The sequence below is a fragment of the Lutjanus erythropterus genome, chromosome 13 (genome assembly GCF_056507025.1).
Source record: "Lutjanus erythropterus isolate fLutEry1 chromosome 13, fLutEry1.hap2, whole genome shotgun sequence".
Taxonomy (NCBI): Eukaryota; Metazoa; Chordata; class Actinopteri; order Lutjaniformes; family Lutjanidae; genus Lutjanus; species Lutjanus erythropterus.
Window position 1 is genome coordinate 1,879,525 of NC_139329.1, and position 24,577 is coordinate 1,904,101.

At 38.2% G+C, this 24,577-nt stretch overlaps 3 protein-coding genes across 3 annotated transcripts in view; 2 read left to right on the plus strand and 1 right to left on the minus strand.

Moving 5' to 3' along the window:
- Positions 1 to 655: 655 nt before the first annotated feature.
- On the minus strand, positions 656 to 4,180 carry LOC146315983 (uncharacterized). The gene is made up of 2 exons (XM_084734470.1): positions 3,944 to 4,180; positions 656 to 1,661 (listed from the first exon to the last, which is right to left on the minus strand). The coding sequence occupies exons 1-2, from the start codon at positions 4,167 to 4,169 to the stop codon at positions 799 to 801; spliced, it is 1,089 nt and encodes a 362-aa protein (XP_084590596.1). The 5' UTR covers positions 4,170 to 4,180; the 3' UTR covers positions 656 to 798.
- Positions 4,181 to 11,389: 7,209 nt separating this feature from the next.
- LOC146315984 (uncharacterized) lies at positions 11,390 to 16,107 on the plus strand. The gene is made up of 2 exons (XM_084734546.1): positions 11,390 to 11,651; positions 13,468 to 16,107. The coding sequence occupies exons 1-2, from the start codon at positions 11,444 to 11,446 to the stop codon at positions 14,673 to 14,675; spliced, it is 1,416 nt and encodes a 471-aa protein (XP_084590672.1). The 5' UTR covers positions 11,390 to 11,443; the 3' UTR covers positions 14,676 to 16,107.
- Positions 16,108 to 23,483: 7,376 nt separating this feature from the next.
- Positions 23,484 to 24,577, plus strand: part of LOC146315985 (uncharacterized) — a 136,133-nt gene continuing 135,039 nt past the window's right edge. Inside the window, exon 1 of the mRNA XM_084734553.1 lies at positions 23,484 to 23,702. The gene's annotated coding sequence lies outside the window, so the exon portion shown is untranslated. The remainder of the gene's footprint in view (positions 23,703 to 24,577) is intronic.

The following is a 24,577-nucleotide window of genomic DNA, read 5'->3' on the forward strand; positions in this document are numbered from 1 at the left end:
GAACTTGAGAATATTACGCAATTGTCTGTCTGTCTTACTGTCTGCCTCTCTGCTGCATCTGTGAGTTGCCTTACAGATGCCTCTCACAACAAAAACTGCTCTGGGTTTTAGCTTTAGAGATGACTTTTACAAAACAGATTATATGAACAGTGAACTGTCTATTTCCTCATTGGAGAAAAAAAAAAAGTGGCGGAGTGTCACTCAGTGCACTCCACAGCACCAAGGCTGAACTTGGGGGTGTTTGTGCAGGTGCAGCATTGTCCATAGTATTAAACTGAAACAGATGAGATTTGTAAACAGACAGAACACATTCAGTTTTAGTGACTGCAAATGGAACCTTTGGTCCCAGTTCCCTTTCAATTTTTGAAAAAGGCAAATTGAAGGGGCAGTCACGGAAAGAGAGCGGCAAACCATAAACAGCCATGTCTACGCACCTCCTCCTGTTGATTTTGAGTGATTACTGGGGATGCTTTGATCAATAAATGTGAAACAATAATTCCTTGTTTGTGATAACAGTTGCATTGCCCAATGTGCTCCAGGCACTGTGGAGAGTTGATGCATTTTCTGGCTTTCTGGTCCCCCAACCCTGAACTTGCTGGAACAGCACCCTCTTTGTGCTCTCAGATCTCCTGATTTACAAATTAAACACTGCACTCTATAAAGAAACTATCAACCATCCATCCATCCATTTTCTTCTGCTCATCCAGGATGGATGCTGGCACCAAGAGGCTGCAACTATCAACCAACAATGATATTTGGCCAATAATTCAGTGCATTTCTACAGCAAACCAGGCAGATTCACTTGTTGCTGCTCATACCAGCACACTTATGGCTTTTGACATGTGACAGTAAACTAAAATTCCGTCCACAGACACTGCAACTGTATGGTTTCTCTCCCGTATGAACTCTAATGTGTCTCTTCAAAGTTCCCTTTTCACTAAAACGTTTTCCGCAGAAGGAGCAGCTGAACGGTCTCTCCCCTGTGTGACTTCTCAGGTGTATAACTAAAGTCTTCTTCTGACTAAAACTTTTGCTACACATTGAGCAGCTGAATGGTTTCTCCCCGGTGTGACTTCTCATATGAGTCTTCAGATTGACCTTTGCACTGAAGCTTTTGTTACACACTGTGCAGGTGAAAGGCTTCTCCCCTGTGTGGCTCCTCATGTGGGCATGCAGATTTCCTTTGCAGCCAAATCTTTTATCACAAACTGTGCAGCTAAACGGCCTCTCACGGCAGTGGGACTTATTATGATTCACATTGTTCTCATGTTTAAGTGTGTCTGAACCTGACTCCTGCTCTCGTGTCTCCTTCCAATCATCATTACTGTCCTCAGTCTCTGATTCACAGCAGTATAAAGACTGCAGCTGATGAATGCTGTCAGTCTTTTTGTCCATGTTTTGAGCTGAGCTGCTGGCTGCAGGCTCCGCCTCTCTGTTTTCCTCACTTTGTCTCTGATGAAGTTGTGAGGACTGAGTGGTCTCTTCTTCATCCTCACTCTTCACAGACACAGCAGTGAATTTCTCTCCCTCCTGGCTGCTCCACGGCTCCTCCTGTTCCTCTTTAATGTGTGGGGTCTCTGGGTCCTCCCGGTCCAGAGCAGTCCTCCACTCTCGCTGGTCTTCTTTTTGGACTATCAATTTTTGGACAGCTGGAGGCAAAACTGAAAAACACACAAACAGATATTAACATAAACAATTTTTAATTTTGCTCAGTGGCAAACATGCTTTTCATTCTTATGTCCCAGGATGCTGCACTGTGGCTGTATCTGCAGACAGTCCGCCATCATCTCCTCAAAGATGTCCCTGAGTGAAGAATTTCTGTTGTTTTTTTCAAATGAATGTTCTCTGGTGGACAAAATATGTAATATTTGGAGATGTTCAGATACTTTTTTTCTTCCTGATACTGACTCAATACCTGAACTTTGTGTGTCAGTCAATATAATTTTATATTTTTTAAAATAACTGAACACTACTAATTCTGAATGGATGTGATATGATTGCCATCATTGTTTGGCCTGACACCCCTCGTAAAACATGAACAGAGAGTACATACAGAGATTGAATGCTATAGAATATGACTTTGTCATCCTGGGGGAAGAAAATGATGTATGAGAACTCAGAGCCCATCCTGGCCTCCATGGGCCCCCCTAAGTAACCAGAGGGCCATGTAAGCCATTTGCCACACAGTCACACCTGACACCCTAGTGCCCCGACTACAGTCCTCCCTCCTTTAAACCAGTTTGCTCCATCTGGCAGTCAAAGAATAAGTAGATTTATATAGAACAGAATTCCATACAAAATATATATATATATATATATATATATTGAACAGAATATTTTGTTTAAAATCTTATGTGAATATTGACATTAACATTGTAAGGCATTTTAGAATATATAAAATGTAGAAAAACAAAAACACTGAGCTTTGGGTCTGCAGCCTGGTAATTAGTCATCAAATTCAGTATTTATTTAATTAAAATTCAATGTTAATCCATTAATTTCCATCTTGCATTAGTTCAGAGTTGTAATAAGTGGTAAACAGTAACTAAGTACATTTACATCAAGTACTGTACTTATTTTGTACTTTACTTGAGTTCCATTTTATCCAAATTTATGCTTCTACACTACATCTAAGAGGCAAATACTGCAACTTTTAATCCACAAAGCTGAAAAAAAAAAACAAAGCTTTTTAGAGTCAGAAAACACAACTTGCATAGTGTATGTATATGGTCGTGTTGAGTGTTGATTCTGAGTTTTTTTTTTTTGCTTTGTCTAGCCATGGACCAATAAAGGCTTTTTAAATTTTTGGAACAGATCAGTGTTTTTTTCACAAGAGAGAGAGAGACAAACTTATTTCCTTTTATTGCTTCATCTAATCCGTCCCAAACATCACCTGTTTTTTTGTTTGTATTGAAATTCATTGATTTTTTTTCCAAAAGATATTCTTTTTACCATCACAGAAGACAAAGAAAACCAGAAAACATTCACAGTTGAGATGCTGAGGTACTAAGGAATAATAAGCAATTTTATTTGCTCTGACAACGTCAATCTATACATGCTTTACCTATATGCTTTACTGGGGTCCAACTGTTCTCTCTGACAAGTTTTATGTTTGGTTACATTTTAACAACAACAACAACAGCTTTATTCATTAATTTTTGACCCCCCACACTTACCTTATTTCTCCCACCCACTTTCTATCTTCCCCATATAACCTCATACTCTTATTCCCCATCTGCACATGCACACACCCAGATACACACACACACACACACACAAACACACACACACACACACACACACACACACACACACACACTCAAAACCAGTTCAACACCAGATGACTGTCCTGTCCTATATTTACTCTTCTGTTTTTTCTATACTGTCCTGTCAAAGTTCTGTCCTTTGTCTTGTAATTTGTTTTTTTTTAAATCTCAACATTTTGATGTTTTTGTCTAAATGCAAAAAGAAAAAAAAGAAATTCACCCTGTTTGATTTTTTCTTATGCTTGGCACTAATACTGAAAGTCTGACTTTATTCTAAAATGCAAAAAAAAAAAATAAAAATAATAAAACAACAACAACAACATTAGTAGTAGCAATGGTAGTAGTACTAGTAGTATTAGTAGCTGTAGTACTAGTATTTGCAATATTATTATTAATAATAATAAGATGAGATATTCCTTTAATGATATTACTTAACAACATAGTTGAGTCCTGTCTCTGAATGGTGGGCCAATCTCTTGCATGTATTGCATTGCAATTTTATTGTGAAGGTCTGCTTTTGTAAACTTCCGGTGGTGGTTTAATTGGACGCAGCTGCGGGACGCTCTCTCCTGCTCTTCAGTCAGCTGTTCTGCAGCTCGGACCGTGCAGCAGAGTGACCGGGTTTAACAGTAAGTCACTGAAATGAAAGCAGAGAATAAGGACGAACCGTGACGGACCTGCAGTGTCTGTGTGTCCCTCAGTCCTCACAGTGTCCTCCAGCAGCCTCCGCTGGCGGTCTATCACCTCTTCATAGTTTGAGATGGTCGTTTCCAGCAGGCCGAGGATGTCCTCTACAGCCGCGGTCAGCCGCTGGTTAACGAAAGCTCTCAGGGTTTGAATCGTGGACATTTTCACACAGTAACAACCGGCAGCGAGCAGCACTATTGTGTGTCCGTCTCTCATCCCGAGGCACCGCCCACTAACTCCACATACACACGTGTTTCCGGTCTCTGCTGTCAGGTCACAGCAACACAAGTTTATGCTTCAGCTGCACATCTGCCACACACATCTGCATCAGTAACTTTGAAAAAATTATTTCATTTTCTTGACACAACCTGTCCAATCTTCTATGAATAATATTTTGATACTGTATGATGTGATTTTTCCTTCTTTGCTTGTTCCTTTTCATTTTCTCTTCTTTTCCTTTTTTGTTTCTTTTCTTCTTATTTCCTATGTTTCCACAACCACTACCCCATATTGCTCCTCTACACTCAGTTACACACAAACATGGAATTACTATTTCCAAAAAAGTAATATTATAGTTAGTATTTCAAGTAACTCTTGAGTGTTCAGAAAGAAAGTTCAATGGATCAGTAGTTCAACTTTGGAGACCACCAACAAGTGCAAAAGTAATGTAGTAATATAATTCGTAATGTATATTAGACAAAAAATAGAAATAACATGTTTGATTAGATACTAAACAAACATGTTACCCTAATAATACATAACAAGATATACTTTGTATCAAATTAGACAAAAAATAGAAATAATTATTTTTATTAGACACTAAGCAAACACAACTTTACTGTAATAAAAGCTACAAAGCTGTACTTTGTATTAGACAAAGTAAACACAACTTTACCCTAACAAGACCCTAGTAAGAGCTAACGAGCCCTAGCTTCTTCTTCTTCTTCTTCTTCTTCTTCTTCTTCTTCTTTTTTTTTTTTTTTTTTTTTTTTTTTATCAAATTAGTAATTGGCCACTAAATACCATCAGATCAGATTGTCACTACTTAACATGTCCCTCATGGTCTGGATGGGTCATTCTCTGGAGTCCCATTAAGTTTGAAGTTAGTAATACAGAGCATAATACATGATACATGCTTCCTTTATGCTCTTCTCACATAAACTACCAGTGAAGACCATAAAGCCACATCTCCATCTGACCTTGTAGACAGACCCCAACAGGCTATGGAAAACATTATATATTTCTTAATTATTGTTAAGACCCTTGTTGGACATTATTAGGAGGGTAATTGAGGACAAAAGTGTGTTTGTGTTATTTCCCAACAAAACTACAGTAAACTGACCCTCATTAGACCTTAATCAGACCTAATTAGAGGGTAATTACAGACACATTGCAACAGAACTGTACTGTAAACTGAAGTGGACCATAAAATATACCATAATCATAAAAGGGCGTCTCACTGTGGGTTGTTGTTCTAACTTTGGAGATAATTAAAAGACCACTATTTGATGACCTGAGAATTCATAGGATAAAAGCAAATGTGATAAATAGGTAGGACTAAGACAGTTAAGGACCGTTAACCAAAAAAAGTATCTTAAAATCAATTCTGAAGCACACAGGAAGCCAATGCAGACACTTCAGAATTGGTGTATTGTGTGCTGTCTCTCTAGTTCTCATGCGCTGCCAAGTTTTTTTGCACTTGAGCAATATTTTTCTCAGGGTGGAAGTAACTAATTAAAAAATACTCAAATTATTGTTATTAAGTTTTTTGTTTGTTTGTTTTTTTGTACTTTGGGTAGATTTTCAAGTCTACTTTTATTCATAATTAAATATGCATTACAAGATGCAATCTACTTAGTCACAATTAACAACATAGTTAAGTACTGAGTAGAATTTGAATTAACATCCAAACCTTTCATCTGCATTTTAGCAGCCAATCAGGTGATCTGATCACAAATGGGCCAATGAAAACAATGAGATACAAATGAAAATCAAGACAAAATGCTGCAGCAGCATGTTTGGAATTAAGGACGTTAATGGTTAATCATTAATCGATTAATTGCCATTAAGAATTCCACAAATTTAATCAATAGTCCTGGCAGTAACTGCACTTTATTTGACATTGTTTTATGTAGTAGAGCCATTTGTTGAATCAGGAAAATTGAACATGGACTTAAAATAAGAAAAAAAATGAAAAATGACAAAGAAAAAACAGAAAAAAATAAAAATAAGGAAAAATGTGTTTGGTATCTTATAAATGATTAATGATAAATAAATTGACAGGGTTTTCAACTAATAGTTGAGGAAAACACAAAATTTGCAACCCTAGTTTGGAGAGGTGACTGTGACATTAACAGAGTAACTAATACTCTGAGTAGTTTTTGAGATGAATACTGAATACTATTTTCAGTACTCTTTGCACCACTGTCCATTAGGGTCTGATAAGATGATAAATTGCAGTTGTGGTTATGTTTCTAATATGAGGCTCAAAACTAATATCTAAGCTCTTAATATAAGTAAAAAACTTCAGGTATCTTATTTTTTTCCTTTTCAATTTAGATGTTGTTTAGCTGTTGGTGATTAAACATGTGGTTTCCTATGAGGAGCAGGAGTGGAGCCTCAGTGTGGACCCAGAGCCCCCACACATTAAAGAGGAGCAGGGAGAACTGTGGAGCAGTCAGGAGGGAGAGCAGCTTCATGGACCTGTCCGTGTGAAGAAGATGAAGAGACAGCTCAGTCCTCCCAGCTTCATCAGAGACAGACCAGCCAGCAGCCAGCAGCTCAGCTCAACATACAGTTGAACCTCAGCCTGTTTCATCTTTTAAGAAACATAACATAATCCATATAATAATTGAAAAATATAGTTGAAAAGCTGGCAAGAGAACGCACAGGTGTTCAGAGTGCAGCAAAAGAGTCAGCCAAAAAGGGATCTCTGCAGAGACACAGTAGAGTGCATACAGGAGAGAGACCGTTTATCTGCTCCATGTGCAGTAAAACATTTGGCCGGAAGCAACGTTGGCAGGAACATGTGATCACTGATACACGAGAGCAACCGTTCAGCTGCACAGTCTGTGGAAGAAGGTTTCAATGTAAAGCAGGCATGAGGAAGCACCTGAGAGTACACAGAGTCACAGCCATGCTGTGAGGAAACTTTAAACCAGACTGAAACTTCACCTTCACATGTGACACCTCTGAGGGAGGAAAACACTCAGCTTTTCAGTGTGCAAAACACAAGACAGAGCAGCATTGTGCACACAGATACTCCATACAGCTGCACTGTCTGTGGGGAAAGTTTTCAAGGGATGTCAATCAGTAAAAAATAGGGTTGGGTTAAAAAAAAAAAGATTAATAGTTCACCCACAAATGAAAATTCAGTCATTATCTACTCACCCTCATGCTGATTGACAGTCAGGTTTTTGTTTTTTTTTTGTCCACAAAACACTGCTTGATTTTCACAGGGAAACAGTGTTGCAGAATCTCTCAAACAATGGAAGTGAATGGTGACCAGTTTTCAGAAGGTAAAAAACCACAGAATAAAAACAGAAAATGCCTCCATACTGCTCGTCTGGTGTAATCTGAGCCTCCTAAAGCCTCAACATGCCGTTTGTACACCATCACACCACACACACTCAGTTTAGACAGTGTACATATACACGTGGCTCCAAGGTAAGGATTTACAGTGAAGATTCAGGCTGAAAACATGGTGTAAATAAAGTTTTTTGTTGTTGTTGTTTTCGAGTCAATCTGGGGCTTTAGGACACTTGGATTAGACCATATTACACTTATGGAGGCATTTTATGTTTTTATTCTGTTGTTTTTTACAGTTGAAAACTGGTCACCATTCCCTTCCACAGAGATTCTGCAACACTGTTTTCCTGTGAAACTCCAGCAGTGTTTTGTGGACTGAAAATCTGAATGATAATGACTGAACCTTCATTTCTGGGCTAACTATGTGGATGATAGCTCCAGAAAAAAACTAGCTGGTGGACACTGACTGTCTCTGTAATGTTCAACAGGATTTGGAATCTTGAAAGCATCAAAGAGGAGTTGATTGTGCTATAATCAACTATTACTGCATCGTGATGAAGATGCACTAAAATGTACAGTGCCTTGCAAAAGTATTCACCCCCCTTGGCATTTTTCGTGTTTTGTTGCCTCACAACCTAGAATTAAAATGGATTGTTTGAGGGTTTGCATCATTTCATTTACAGAACATGCCTACAACTTTGAAGATGTGATATATATATATTTTTTTTATTGAGAAGCAAACAATAAATAGGACAAAATAACGGAAAATTTCAATGTGCATAACTATCCACCCCCCTGAAGTCAGTACTTTGTAGAGCCACCTTTTGCGGCAATTATAGCTGCAAGTCACTTTGGAGTAGTCTCTGTGAGCTTGCCACATCTAGCCACATGGATTTTTGCCCATCCCAGCAAAACTGCTCCATCTCCTTCAAGTTGGATGGATTCCACTGGTGAACAGCAATCTTCAAGTCTGACCACAGATTTTCAACTGGACAAAGGTCTGGGCTTTGACTCGGCCATTCCAACACATTTAAATGTTTCCCCTTAAACCACTCGAGTGTTGCTTTAGCGGCATGCTTAAGGTCATTGTCCTGCTGGAAGGTGAACCTCCGTCCCTGTCTCAAATCACTGACAGACTGAAACTGGTTTTGCTCAAGAATATCCCTGTATTTAGCACCATCCATCTTTCCCTCAATTCTGACCAGTCTCCCAGTCCCCGCTGCTGAAAAACATTCCCACAGCATGATGCTGCCACCACCATGTGTCACTGTGGGGATGCTGTTCTTGGGGTGATAAGATGTGTTGGGATTGTGCCAGACATAGCGTTTTCCTTGGTGGCCCAAAAGTTCAATTTTAGTGTCATCTGACCAGAGCACCTTCCTCCAGACATTTGGGGAGTCTCCCACATGCCTTTTGGCAAACTCAGAATATTCTTTCTTATTTTTATCTTTAAGTAATGGCTTTTTTCTGGCCACTCTTCCATAAAGCCCAGCTCTGTGGCGTGTACGGCTTTTTGTGGTCCTATGGACAGATACTCCAGTCTCTGCTGTGGAACTCTGCAGCTCTTTTAGGGTTACCTTTGGTCTCTGTGTTGCCTCTCTGGCTAATGCCCTCCTTGCCTGGTCCGTGACCTTTGGTGGCCAGCCCTCTCTTGGCAGGTTTGTTGTGGTACCATGTTCTTTTCATTTGATGATGATGGATTTGATGGTGCTCCGGGGGATCATCAAATATTTTGATATTTTTTTATAACCCCATCCTGACTTGTACTTCTCAACAACTTTGTCCCTGACTTGTTTTGAGAGCTCCTTGGTCTTCATGGTGTTTTTTTTTAAAATGGTGTCTCTTGCTTAGTGGTGTTGTAGCCTCTGGGACCTTTCAGAACAGGTGTATATATACTGACAGATCATGTGACACTTAGATTGCATACAGGTGGACTTTATTTCACTAATTATGTGACTTCTGAAGGTAATTTGTTGCACAAGAACTTTTAAGGGGGCTTAATAGCAAGGGGGGTGAATATGCACATGCCAATTTTCAGTTTTTCATTAAAAAAATTAATAATACATATATTTTTTTCTCATTTCACTTCACCAACTTAGACTATTTTGTGCAGATCCATTACATAAAATTCTGATTAAAAAACATTTCATTTACAGGTTGTAATGTAACAAAATATGTAAAAAGCCAAGGGGGGTGAATACTTTTGCAAGGCACTGTATAATCTTAAAGGGTTGGTTTACCCAAATTGCACTTTACACTTACCTTAGAACTATCCAGACCATTGGTTTTGCTATAATATATTATTTTCTCCTATTTCTTTGGTAGATAGAAGTTGAGAAGAATGAATATAGAAGGACTGATGGATAATGTAAGGATAGCTACGTGTTTGGAGACAAGTAATGCACAGACAAAGAGAGACATAGGGGGAAATTTAAAAGTTTTCTTTATCATTTCATTAAAAAAAATGTCTCTTGGTAACAGTTCTCTCTGAGCTGTCACTATGGACCTTCATAAGGCTTCAGGAAGCCCAACCCTGCCTGAGGACCGTGGACCCTGGAGCCAACCCTAGTACAAGAATGAGAGGCACCGGTGTTTGCTGCATGTGGCGTGAGGAGACCACAGAGAGGTGGCAGACACACACACACACACACACACACACACTTGAACCTGAATCACAGCCACTGGCTCATAGTGAAAACCAAAACCACTCCCAGCCGGTGTGAAGGTGATAATACAGGTCTATCCTGTTACAGTACATACAGACCTTTTTCACAGCAGCTATATTGATATGAAATAGTCGTGTAAACACAGGTGCTACCAGTGATACTAATCAAGGTTCCCTTTCATTCAGGTCAAACAAAGTCAGGGTGGTGCTGTTGTGTATGTGGGCTCACTGAGAGGCTCAGCTACACTAAATGGAACAAACATTGTAGACAGTAAAATAACTTACTTTTACATGCATGAATGAAATGATTAGAAACATCCCCAGCAGCAGGAGTATTTTATGTCATATAATATATAATGTTTTTCTCCATCTGTGGAGACTTAAAGGTTAAAGGTAAAAATCATCAGGATTTGTCTGAGGTGTTTGTAAATGCGCTAAAAAGATAGTTGATTGTTGAGTCTCATCCCAGGATGTCAAATAATGAGGCTTTGGGCTGGCAAAGCATCCTGAGCACAGCAAAATGATGAGAAAACAAGGAGTCCTTATCACAAAAGTATCTAGTAAACAAATAAGGTCAAAGAAGTGTCTTTTAAATTGATCTATAGATTGTATCTGGTGAAGCATTTCTTGCAAAGTTAAAGAGACACATAGATATAAGTTGCTCTTTCTGTGAATTACATCCTGAAACCTGCTCTTATTTGTTTTGGTCATGTAAATTTACATATGAATTGTGGGATGATAACTTCATAGTTGATAACATTTTTATAGAGATATTGTATTTGACTGTCTCGATCATCATGCAAAAAATGCCAATGGTTTTTTTTCCTAATTAATCTAATTCTGCTGCTTTGTGAAGTTCATATTCATAAGTGCAAATTTACAAACCCCATTTCTTTGTTTTAATGAAGGAAATGAAATAATAAATAGCACTAATTGAGTCCTCAGAAAACAAAAAAACTATCACTTTAAAACATTATTAATTTGTATTTTTGATTAAATCTTTCTTTTACTTTGTTAGTACTTTTTGTTATTGTCTATTCATTGTTGTGATTTATATAATGCTAATGTTTTTTGACATTGTGTCGACATTTTGAAATAAAGAGCGAGAGAAAGAAACCGAAAATAAGGAAACACAGACACATACATTTTTTAAGGAAAATATTCCATATTATTGCTTTCATGTTTCTGAAGAAGGAGATTTATTTTGAAAGATCGAGGGCGGAAGTTGCTGCTGCGGGCAGACCACGGAAGTCTTTTGAGCTGCGAACGTAGGTAGAATGAAAGTTTGGTGTTTAATATGACAGATTCAAACGTGTCTGCAGTGGAGATGTTGAGGGTGGCGGTCAGTCAGAGGCTGACCGCGGCTGCTCAGGAGATATTCGGCCTGTTTGAGAGAACGATAGCACAGTATGAAGAGGAACTCTGTCGTTCTAAGCTGGAGAACGACCGACAGCGCAAACTACTGGACGCTGTTCTCAAGCCTGAAGTTCGCTTACACAGAGCAGGTCAGTGGCCTCTTGTTATTTTATACATATTCCATTTGTTTATATGGAAGAACAAGCGTGTACAACAAAACAACAAGCTGGTGGTTATAATGTTACAGCTAATGTGTCATGTGATAACATTCTTTGTAGCGTTTGGAATAATGTGTCTTTCGATTAAATGTTAATTAGGAAATCTTGAAGGTTGCATTGTTGGATTTTATAAATTATGGGAGATCTGAGTTTTGCAACTGACTTGTTAATAACTTGCCAACGCTGAGATTTCCGAGTGAAAAGGTATGTGACGTGACATCAACACAATGAGGCTATAAGATACCGGATATGTAAAAGTAAAGCTACTTCTGTGACCCTCACCACCAAGTGTCACCTGGAGATTTTAGGCTTATCAAGGTATTACGGTGACCCAGGGTATTTAAAAATCTAGTTGCAACAGTTTTCTTATTAATTGAAAATGGAAATATGAAATGAAATTAATTTATTACAATAGAAAGAAATAATTGGCTCGTCATTTCTGCTCTATAACCCAGGTCTCCTTGCTAAATAATTAAATATAACTAAATATGGAATCATGAAAATACTGTCACACATAACTTTGAGATTGTCTTCCAACTACAAAAGCAGTTTATTACACATGACACATCTGTAAATCATCTGTTCTGCCAAATGATGTGCAGCAAGAATCTCTGGAATAAGGGTGCTCATTTCCTATATGTTTTACTCTAAGTATTTAAACCCAACGAGAATTGTCTAGACTGACTGCATATTAGAAACAAAGCACTCACTGTGAGCTAGACAATGTCATATATGCTATAATGACTCAGTGTTTCCCCTATCCTGGTCCTCAGAGCTCACTGCCCTGCATGTTTTAGATGTTTCCCCGCTCAAACATGATTCACATGATCAGCTCGTTCTCAGGCTTCAGGCTGTCAGGCAGAGGCTTCATGACGAGCCGATCATTTGAATCTGACCTGTGACATCAAACTGTCTTCTCCAACCTCACCTTGGTAGCAGAGTTTGTCTGTTCCTCACACAGTTTGAAGCCTCCTACACAGCTGTTTCTGTTTCACTTAATGACTGTGTTTCAATCTACATATGAAATTGATGATCATTAGCACATGTTTGGTATACCTGGATAATCAAACACCTGACTTCAAGTGTACCTAGAAGGACTGATGCTGTTTTGATGGCTGGGGTGGTCACACCAAATACTGATTTGATTTAGATTTTTCTTCTGTTTGCTCACTTTGCATTTTGGAAATTGATTTAAAAAAAAACAATTACATTTTACATTTTTGAAAGCATTATTACTTTACAGCATATCACATTCTAATTATTATTCACATTTTTATTTAGGTCTTATACAGGGATTAGGGTTAAAAATATATTAATATATAAAATTATAGTAAATATATTGTAAAATTTCAAGTCTGAGAAGATGTCATGGTACTGGAAGTTAGTCTCGAGCACTGTGCTGAATACTGTGTCATGGCAGCCATGTTGATATGCAATTGTACAGTAAATGCACTGTTAACACTATTTAAGGTCCCATTTCATTTAGTTTAGCAGAGCCTTTGCAGTGAGCCAACATGCACACTAGAAGGACTCTGTTTGACCAGAATGGAATGGATCCTTAATTAGTATCATGGTATTAGTGGTGTTTACACTACTATTTCATGTCCATATGACTGCTGTGCCTTGCGGCAGCAAAACGTGTATGACTTCTTGTTGAGTTGAACTTTGACATTCACATCCACATTTTCTAAATGTCAGTGTGTGTGTGTGTGTGTGTGTGTCTTAATTAATTTGTTTGTCATTTCAGTATTATCTGACGATGTTCAGCAGGACTCAGAGCCCATAAACATTAAAGAGGAACAAGAGCAGCTATGGAGAAGTCAAGAGGAAGAGCAGCTTCAAGGACCCCTGAAGAGTGAAGATGATGAAGAGACGGCTCATTTATCACAGCGTCATCAGACAGAGACTGAGAACAACAGAGAGACAGAGCCTGCAGCCAGCAGCTCAGCTCAACACATGGAGACATGGTGTGATGGAGAGGACTGTAGAGGATCTGAACCAACCAGGTGCTCCGATCCAGATCGTCATCAAGCAGCTGATGATGAGACTCCAAACTGTTCCAAGCAAACTAACAACAGTGAGAATGAATGGAGGCAGAGCAGGCAACCTCAGTCAGATGTTAACACAGTAAAATCAAAGCAGACCCAGACAGGTGTGTGTGTCAGTCAAGCAGGTAGTGAGGACAGGACTTCAGGCTCCTCTCAGCACAAGAGTGAAAACAGCAACCATTTGAAGGAGACAAGGAGACCTCAGTCAGACGTAAAAACACAAACAAACAAAGTTGCTCCTGCAGGTCATAAAAAATGTAACCATGGCAAGAAGTCTTCCAGCTGCTCTGGTGGTAAAACATTTGAAACACAGGGCTGTGTGCAGACCCACACGAGGAGTCCTTCAGGAAACACACACAATGCGCAATTAGTCACTCATATTCGCTCAGCAAAGAAAGCCTTTGGTTGTTCAATCTGTAAGAAACAATTTAGGTTTAAAGTCTGTGCTGTGAGGCACATCAGAACCCACACAGGGGAGAAACCTTTTAGTTGCTTAGTTTGTGGTAAAACATTCACGCAGAGTTCAGGTTTGAGCACACACATGAGAACCCACACAGGAGAGAAGCCGTTCGGCTGCTCACTCTGCCCCAAACGCTTCATCCGGAGTGGAATTCTTGCCAGACACATGAGAGTTCACACAGGGGAAAAGCCTTACTGCTGCTCAGTGTGCAACGCATGTTTCAGTCTGAGTCAGTCTTTGTTAAAGCACATGAGGATCCATACAGGAGAGAAACCATTCAGCTGCTCTGTTTGTCACAAGAAGTTTACACAAAAAATACATCTGAAACAACACATGACACTCCACACAGGGGACAAGATGTTCAGTTGTGGTGTTTGTGGTCGAAAATTCACCAGACAGTCGCGTGTGAAAAAACATAAGTGTATCACTGACAGCAGCAGTAAATGAAATGACAGAGCTGCAATAGAGAAACTGGCCACTTTCTGTGAGAGGGATGACATGTTTGAGGTGGGAACAACACGAATTAGACGCAGGACCCGGTTGTCCACCTTGTTGCAATAAATCAATTTGAGTTTTGGTGTTTTAGTTTTCCAAAGAGAGCTAACTATAGCTTTGTCCAGCTCAGCAACAGCTGAGTCTCAAGCCAAAAATTCCCAATAGGAATTTTCTATGGGATGCAAGGGATTAACTTGTTAGGGCATTGTAGTTGGCAGTGTGTGAAGTGGATCAAAATATCTGCACCTTAATATGACAGTTCACCCCAAAATCAAAATATGTATATATTTTGTTTTAGCACTCTTACCTGTAGTGCTATTTACCCATCTAGATAGTTTTGATGTGAGTTGCTGAGTTATTGGCCATAGAGATGTCTGCCTTCTCTCCAGTATAATGGAACTAAACGTCACTGGGCTTGCGGTGCTCAAAGCACCAAAAAAATTCAACAAGGAAATCACGACCCGGTTACTTAAGATAATCCACAGTCTCATGTAGGAACTGTTTTATTTCTACCAAACTAGGTCAACCAAAAGGCTCATGCTCATGACACTGGACACAGGATGTAAACATTAATAGCATCATCGTCAGCTTAGCTGAAAACCGGAGGAGGAAGGTGGGTGTTCTTCTGCAGAAAGTGGAGGCAAGTGCTTGGACAGCACAGAGGAAGCTGGGGCGCCTCGGATAAGAAAAATCCAAGGAGGACAGAAATGACAACATGGATGAGAGTGACACTTGAAAGCAACAAATTATTCACCTGATGCTGTGAAAGAGAAGTTTGAGCTGAGCTGAACAGTGACATCAAAGTGCTGAAGAATAAGTGAGTGTCCTCCAGCACCCACACGGTCCAGCACCAGTGTTTCCACCTCACCAACACCAGGATAGCTCAGGCTTCATGGGTCTCAGGCTACCTGTTGGTGTTCTCTGATGTCTCGTCAGTGCTACTGGAGCACGTAGTCAACAAGACCTTTGATGACAGGCTCATACTTGTGACAGTGCGAGATGCAAACATCAATGTTGTCCTTCTTGACTGAGCTGTAACCTCTCAAGTAGATGTATGGTGATACTAATACTAATCAGTCCTACATGAAACCGCTCACAACAAGCTCTGTGGATTATCTTGAGTAACCAGGTCATGACTTCTGGAAAGAGACACTGCTGTGGAGTTTTAACGTTTATTTTTTGGGGGTTTTGAGCACCACAAGTGCTGTCTAGTTCCATTATACTGGAGAGAAACCAGTCATCTCTGCAGCTGATATCTCCCGAAGATGTCTGTTTCAAACATTATAACCATCACTGTCCACAAGGGGTGTTACAATTTCAATATTAAATCAAAAATCAATTGAAATGAGCTTTCAGTGTCAATAATTAAATAATGTAAGTCAGAATCGATTATTCTCTTAGTATTTTTTTCTCTCTGACTCCACCTACTTGTGCCATCGTGTGTCCGAAGAAAAAAAACCCAACACTATATGTATACCTGATGAAGGTATACGATATTCAATAAACGTTGATTTGTCAAATGTCCGATGTTTTGGTCTGGACGACCTTCATCAGGTATACTATATGTATACTTGATGAAGGTTGCCCAGACCGAAACGTCGGATATTTAATAAATCAACAGAAAGCAAGACAGTGTGCGAGGTTCTTTTCTGATTTTCTTCAAGTAAAAAAGACAAACTGACATGAACCAAGTCACATATTATCTTGATGCTTTATTGAAAATGTACACATATTAAAAATGTAGAAATTTAGAAAATTAAGGCTTATTAGGAACACAATATGGGACATTATAGCTTTTTTCATAAATGAGACAAAATAAGTGCATTTAGATGCAAAATCTCCTGACCCAGTCTTTGGGAATGACTGATATATCTTTTTAAGGAAGAATTTGACAGTCAATAGGGTAAAAAATAAATGATCTGTTGATCTTTACGAGTCAAGATTTGATAGTGTAACAATGCCATAGTGGTTATTACTAAAAATCTAATTAAATAATGACCATTGAGTTATGGATTTGGGGAATCATGACACCCCTACTGCCCACATACTGCCTTGCATCTTTCACGTTGGCACAGATGTTCAGCAGGACATCCACTAGAGCAGTGTTTCTCAACCCTGGTCCTCAAGTACCACTGCCCTGCATGTTTTAGATGTTTTCCCACTCCAACACACCTGATTCAAATGATCAGGATGTTGTCAGCCTTCTGCAGAGGCTTCATGACGAGCTGATCATTTGAATCAGGTGTGTTGGAGCAGGGAAACATCTAAAACATGCAGGGCAGTGAGCTCTGAGGACCAGGGTTGGGAAACTGCACTAGATGGTGCTACTCAGTCAGAAGTTACCTCAAAGAAAAAGAGTCAAAAGTTTCTGACAACAACAAACATGGTGACACTGGAAGAGGTTGTAATAATGGACCTCTTGAGAAGAAGATAAAAGCAGAGGCAGTGGTCTCTGCAGACATTAAATACAGCTTCTTTGTTGTGTTTGGCTTGAGCTGTTGGCTACACTGCAGCGCTGCCCCTCATGACTACTGGTGGTTCTGTTCTGCTTTGTCCGTATACATTAGCTTTCAGAAAGGGTGCACAAATAGAGAGCAGAGTACGGACAGAAAGATCTGTCAGCATCTCTATTCATATCTGATGTTTTTAATTTTGGGGTGAACTGTCTCTTTAACTCTCCAGGAAAACACCACTTTTTATCTCTGTTTTATCTCCGCTACTCTGCTTTGACTGTGACTTCTGTCTTTATGATGACGTACACAGTGCAGTCTCAGTGCAGCCGTCCTTGAGAGCAGCAGAGAAGCAACAATAAACTTGAAATCTTGGCACAGGGTTATGATCAGAGCTGAGACACTCTTCTATCTTACTTACTGATGTTGTCAAATAACTTATTTTGCCAGTTGGGTTAGAGATATTTAATTTCTAATCATATAAGGAGTAAAGAAAAAACACAAATCCTCATTTTTATTTGTTTAATTTAAATCATTTAGGGGACGAGAGGGGTTTGGGGAATTTTAGAAGGGACCATTTTGATCCAACTTGGGTTTTTGGAGTGGAACACATGTAGCCTGCCCTACACGGTGTTGTAGAATTTATGCTCAGTTCGCTGCAGTGCCACCGCCACCTGATGGACTGTTTCTGTCAGACTGCTGTGGTTTCTAAAGTCAGCAAACAGCTCAGATGAGGCACAGTGCATTGTGTTGAAACTCCACATTGTAAATTTTAACTGTATTAGAGATCTGTAAAGCTTGAACTTTGTGTTGAGATTGTATTTTCACACAAACTAAGAGTTTTGAATTTGACTTGATCATTACATTGAATATTGAATTTTTTTGGGTGTGAGGTGATGGCCTAAATATGTAACATATGTATTCTTCTGATTTGCAGCCAACACAGCAAACTCACTTCAGGAATACTTCCAGTTAACCCCCAAATCAAAAACACACATTTTCCTCTTGAACAATTCATCCATCTAGATAGTTTTAGTGTGAGCTGCAGAGTTTTGGAGATATCAGCCTTCTCTTCAGTATAATGAACTAGCTGGCACATTTGAAAAATTCAACAGAAATTTCTCTTTCCAGAAATCACGACCTGAGTACTCAAGATAATTCAGCAGTTTCATGGAGGAGCTAACTATTTACTTTTTATGAAATACACACCTATTAATCCTTGCAGCTGTAGTTGGAGGCTGCAGTTGTGCTGCTGTTGAATTGTATGTTAGTCAACTTTCATTAAAGGGATAGTTCATCCAAAAAAATGAAAATTCAGTCATTATCTACTTACTCTCACGCCAATTGAAGGTCAGGTTTATTTTGTTAGTTCATAAAACTCTGCTGGAGTTTCACAGGAAAACAGTGCTGTAGAATCTCCCAAACAATGGAAGTGAATGGTGACCAGTTTTCAAACTTAAAAAACAACTGGAAACTGCAAAATGTAAGATGCCTCCATACTGTTCGTCTGGTGTAATCCAAGTCTCCTAAAGTCCCAACATGCCATTTGCACACCGTCACCCCACACACACACAGTTCAGACAGTGTGCATGTGAACGTGGCTCGAAGTTAAGAGTCTACAGTGAAGATCCGGGCTAAAAACGTGCAAATAACATTTTTTTGTCAACTATTCTGTTGTTTTTTTTACATTTGAAAACTGGTCACCATTCACTTCCACTGTTTGGGAGATTCTGCAACACTGTTTTCCTGTGAAACTCCAGCAGTGTTTTATGGACTGAAAAACTAAACCCTACCTTCAATCTGCATGAGGGTGAGTAGATGATGACTATGCTTTAATGTTTACATCCCACACTGTCACAAGCACGAGCCGCTCATCTATGAGTACATACACACTTCCTTCTGCATGGTGATACAGTTGGCGGGGGCAGTTTGGTAGAAATAAAATGAATGTGCTCTGTGGATCATCTTGATTCTCTTATATCTCCAAAACTCTGCATATCACACCAAAGCTATCCAGCTGGATAAATAGTGCTACAAATCAAGAAAAATATTTTCCAACTTTGGGGTGAACTCTCCCTTTAAATTTACAGTGATTTGTGGATAGAGCTGATCTATAATAGAGCTGAGGGATTATTAGTGACATTTCAGATTGACCTCCAAATGAAGTGTTTCAGATTATCAGGATAAATTTATGGTTTGTTTCTAACCCGTTTGATTGTCTGATTTTTTAATTAACTGTCTGACTTCTCTTTTTTGGATGTTCTCAGGGGAGTACAATATTATTATTAACAATGGAAGTGATGGGCCAAGCTCTGAAAATAAAACCAAGTTGTAAAAATAATTAAGGGGCTAAGAGTTATTTATTTGTTCAAGTAAATGTTTTTTTCTTTCTTTCTTTTTACTGTTAATACCATGCATTGTAGATGTGGGATCTCACACTAGTAACAAGTAACTTAAGTTGGTAATAGTAAAAGCCACAGTGAGATTCGACTTTCTGAGCTGAAGTTACAAATTATTTTGGCAGCTGGTGTGTATTAAGCAGTCAGTGCAATTTGCAGCTTATTATTCTACTGATGAAATTAAAAATGTATGTATGTATGTATGGAAATGAATACAGTTATTTCTTCAACATGTTCAGTTTCATTTATCATTGTTGTAGGTCACTGAAGAAGTTGAGACTCAAAATTGCAATAGATTGTTTAGTTTGGAGCCTCAACTACTACTCTTTTGTTGAGATAATTTACTTTTCCTTTTTAGATAAATTGAAAACTTTTGGTTTTGAAAATTGAGAAATTGTATTTTAAAAAAGTAAATTCATTCAATTCATTCCTTTTTTTTTTCAGTTAAAACTTTTAATTTTCAGGCACCAAAATAATGACTAATCACGTCCACAGTTCACTGTGACCAAGTTTTGAAACTTTTTTTTTTTAGTTTTTTAAACTCAAAGATTCAAGTTAATCTAAAGAAGAAAAGTAAATTATCTGTCATCTCAGATTTTTTCTCACAGTGTGAAGTGATTCTTACTTTCTTATTTTTTCCACCTGTAAAATATGTAGCCTGTACACCAAAAAAAAAAAGTTTTAATATTTTGTCATCTAAAACATACATCCAACATCTGTAGCTCGGTGCCTTTTCCTCTAAATTCTGACAGTGAATCATCTTCTTGAGTCTCCATAAGCTGTGGGTGCCAAATAAAAAAAAAGTTTTCAGGGAAAAGAGAGAATTTATTTCTTGTGGCTCCAGACAGATATGTTTCCTCCCCTTTTTTGGCCAAAAATGTCTCTTTTGATCATAAAGGTTGCAGACGCCTGGTCTAGTGCTAGTCTAGTCTAGTTTTCATCAGTGTTAATCACTTATATCTACAGAGGGAGTGGGTCCTCTCCTGTGGAGTCTGCCATGTTGCACTCCCATATTTCTACAGTAGCCTCGAACAGACAAACCACTGGCTCTAGATTTGAGTTTGCAATCTGCAAGCTCACTTCTAAGTGGTACTGAATCCTACACACAGGTCCTTTAAAGTGAATTTTCTGTAAACACCAAAGAAGGAAAATAGTCGGATTGGTAGTCTATCAAGAAGTTAAGAATGATTTTAAATTAGAATGAAAGTGCAGATTTATAAAGAATTTTGTATAAAGATGTCTGCATCCATTTAAATTTGAGAGTAGGTGTATTTTTAACAGGATGTTAATGAAAGTGTATTTTTTTTAACAGGATGTTAAAAATACACCTGGATGTACAATGATAATCACTCTCCTTTGGGTGGGGTGGGATTGTGGGAGGGATAAAGGGATAAAGGAAGGCAAAAAAAATGGAAAGAAAGGAAGTCTTCATCGTATTCCACTGTTGTGTTGGTGCCTGTGTAATTGCTTCCAATAAAGAAAGTTAATTAAAAAAAATAAAAATTTGAGAGTAGGTAAATTCAAGCCGTCTTCTAATATGACTGTATGATCATATTCTAATGCAGTTAGTCAGTGTTTGTTTTCCACACAGAAAGTAACATATTGTTGTGTACTGTATGTGACAGACAGCTGCTGGAACTATTCTCACTAAAGACAAATAAATAAATCAGATTTTACATTCTATCAGGCTGACTCTTATCAGTACCCGGCCAACCTTACTACACAGTCATTTCTTCCAAGAAGCTCTTATGAACAACTTTTATTTTCAGAAACATTAAAAACAGAATGAATATGAAGGAAAACTTGAGTTTGTTAGTGTCTTGTTCTGTTTTGGATAGATCCAAGTCAGGGGTCTGCAACCTTTACAATTAAAAGAGATATTTTTGGCCAAAATAAAATGAAATAAATCTGTCTGGAGCCACAGCTATTAAATTCTCTCTTTCCCCTGAAGACTCTTGTTTTTTTAACTTGGCATCCATAGCCAGCTTATGGTAACTCAAGAAGATGCACCGCCACCAAAATGTAGAGGAAAAGGCAGCGAGCCATAGACGAAGGCAATGACGCACATTTTAGTTGATATTTTAGATCATATTTTTGATGATATTTATAGTTGGCAAATGTAACAATCAAGCTACACTGTAAAAAATATCTGAGACTACTTAAAATTCCAACACATCATACTACAGTAGATTTGAGCCAAACATAAACTCTTATGTTTTGCTCTTATGTTTTGAGATAAACTGTTAAAAGTTTTACAGACCTATAATCTTTATCTGAGATAATTTACTTTTCTTCTTTAGATTAAAGTGAATCTTTGAGTTTTAGGAACTCAAAAAAATGTATTTCAGAATCATTCATGTGCACTTGAATCACTTTCTAAAGCTCAAATATTCAAGTTTATCTAAAGAAAAAAGTAAATTATCTGTCATCTCAGCTTTTTTCACAGTGTAAAGTGATTCTTACTCTCAAGAGATTAGCAGTTGGTAAAACTTTATCAGAATTCAAATGTAATTGCAGTATGTTGCCTTGAAATTTTGCATTGTCTCAACTTTTTCATAGACCTATAAATGAAAATTAAAATGTTAAAAGAGTAACTGCTATTCATTTCCATATAATATTTTGTAAAAGTCACAGGGAGCCACTGGAGAGGAGCTGAGGAGCCACACGCGGCTCCGGAGCCACAGGTTGCAGACCCCAGATCCAAGTAGATTTAGATTATGCTGTCATTAGAAAATTTAGGACCTTAGAGGACAAATTTGTACACACCTGGAATTATGGAAAGATTGTTTGTGCTGAAAATTCTGCATTTGAGAAAACTGGTGAGTGCCACAAGTTCTCTGAAATAACTTCTATGAATGTGCTTGCAAGATGCACTTTTCCTGTTGTACCACAAGAGGTCATCCTCTCCTGTGGTAACTGTTAAGTCCAGTTGGAGAGAACAACACACTGACGTTGAGATGGACAATAGAGACAAAAACTTATACCGCATTATGCCTCCTCTGTGCCACACAGTTCAACAGTTTTAGTTTTGTAATTTTTGCACTGCATTGATGCACATGTGTAAAAACTTTTTACACCAAAACTACATTTATGATTTTAACTTGACCTAAACAAGTAATAAACACATTAGTAATAAATAAAACTGATAAATAATCTAACTAATGTGAAACTTTAAACTACTGCAGCATATTTCACATGAAACACCTCACTGCAGCTTGTGGTAACTGTACAGACATCTCTCGACAGACAAGAAAAATGATCCACAGACTTGCTCCTGACTCGGTGATACAAGACGGAAGTTACTTTCCCTTCAAAATAAAGTTGGAAACTTGTCATTTAACAGTACATCGTAGTATTGGAGCTCCCAGCAGACATTCGGTGTTTTCAAATGGAAACAGAGTCAAACCGAAGTTATTATGGTTTTATAGTAGTATTATTTGTGTCTATTTAATAGTTATATTTCTATTTTGTTTTTGTTTTTAAAATAATGATAAACAACAACAACAACAACAACAACAACAATAATAATAATAAACAAAAACTAAAGACATTTCTTGTATATTTTTATGTTATTATAGTTAGTTTGGCGAACGCACAATATTTTTTCAGTTTTTTTCAGTTTAATTTTTACATACATATACATATATATATATATATATATATATATATATATATATATATATATATATATATATATATATATATATATATTAGTATATTAGTATATTAGTTGCCTAAAATGTTTTTTCCATAACTAGACTAGTTTAGTTTTTAGTTTAGTTCCGAAGTGCTTTTATTTTGGTGCTTGTCATTGTGCAGCAGACGTTTGTCACTAAGCAGAGATTTATTTTGAAAATGATCACCGGAAACATCGCGTTTTTCATCGATCTTGACACATCGCGGACAGTATCTTACAGCATGGAGCCAGTATCTTCCCAACCAGCGCCCAACTTGAAAAAGGACTCGAATGTAGAAGAAAAGCGTGTAGTTGGACAGTTTGGAGTGCGGTTATCAGTGTGAGACAGAGGGGAGATGATTTAAAGAGTTAAAGAGGGACACTGAAGCGGAGTTGGAGTGAAACAGAGCAGAAGGGAGTGCAGGGAGTGAACTGAAGTCAACACTGCAACAAGGTAAGAAGATAGCCGGTGGGCCAAAAGCTTCTACAGTCTCTCTCGAACCCCCCCTCTTACTGTCTGATTTCAGCTCTGTAGCAGTTTAGAAAGTTCCTCCATTTCTTCAGGAACATAAACGCAGCTTGTTTTGACTTTTTCCTCTGCTGCTTTTGTGGTTTATGCAACTTTTTTGCAGCGAAGTGTTGCAACGCTGCAGCTTCAAACAACGAACCTCTGAGGTTTGGCAAGAAACACAAGAAAGAACGAAAGGCTGCCTTTACTTTTTAACGTCATTTTGTTGCTTTCTACATGATGTCTCTTAAACTACAGAGTCGTGACTTTGCTGAAGGCTGTTTTCTGCAGGTTTTGTCCGTTACAGATCATTCATCTGTGATCGTTTCCCACAGAAAGTCAGGGTGTGTTTGTGGTTGCCTGCAGCTGTGATTTTAGCGACATAATCCAACCGACATGTCAGTATTCTGCCACTGTAACAGCTTTAATATGCAGGTGAGAGGTGTTTCAATTATTTTGTCCACTCCATTTATCTTAAAGGGATAGTTCACCCATAAATTAAAATTCAGTCATTATCTATTCACCCTCATGCTGATTGAGGGTTGGGTTTATTTTGTTAGTCCACAAAACATTGTTGGACTTACACAGGAAAACAGTGCTGCAGAATAACCCAAATAACAATTGAGGTAAATGGTGACCAGTTTTAAAATGCAAAAAAATAACTGGAGAAAAAAAACCCCAAAATGCTTCCATACTGCTTGTCTGGTGTAATCCAAGTCTCCTAAAATTCTGACATGCTGTTTGCACACCGTCACATCACACACACCCAGTTCAGACAGTGTGCATGTGTACATGAACGTGGCTCCAAGCTAAGGATCTAC

Excerpts from the sequence above, each read along its gene's own strand:
- LOC146315983 (XM_084734470.1), bottom strand. The coding sequence starts at position 4,169 with ATGAGAGACGGACACACAATAGTGCTGCTCGCTGCCGGTTGTTACTGT. Across the intron at positions 1,662-3,943 it reads GGGACACACAGACACTGCAG|TTTTGCCTCCAGCTGTCCAA; the intron begins GTCCGTCACGGT and ends TGTGTTTTTCAG.
- LOC146315984 (XM_084734546.1), top strand. The coding sequence starts at position 11,444 with ATGACAGATTCAAACGTGTCTGCAGTGGAGATGTTGAGGGTGGCGGTC. Across the intron at positions 11,652-13,467 it reads AGTTCGCTTACACAGAGCAG|TATTATCTGACGATGTTCAG; the intron begins GTCAGTGGCCTC and ends TTGTCATTTCAG.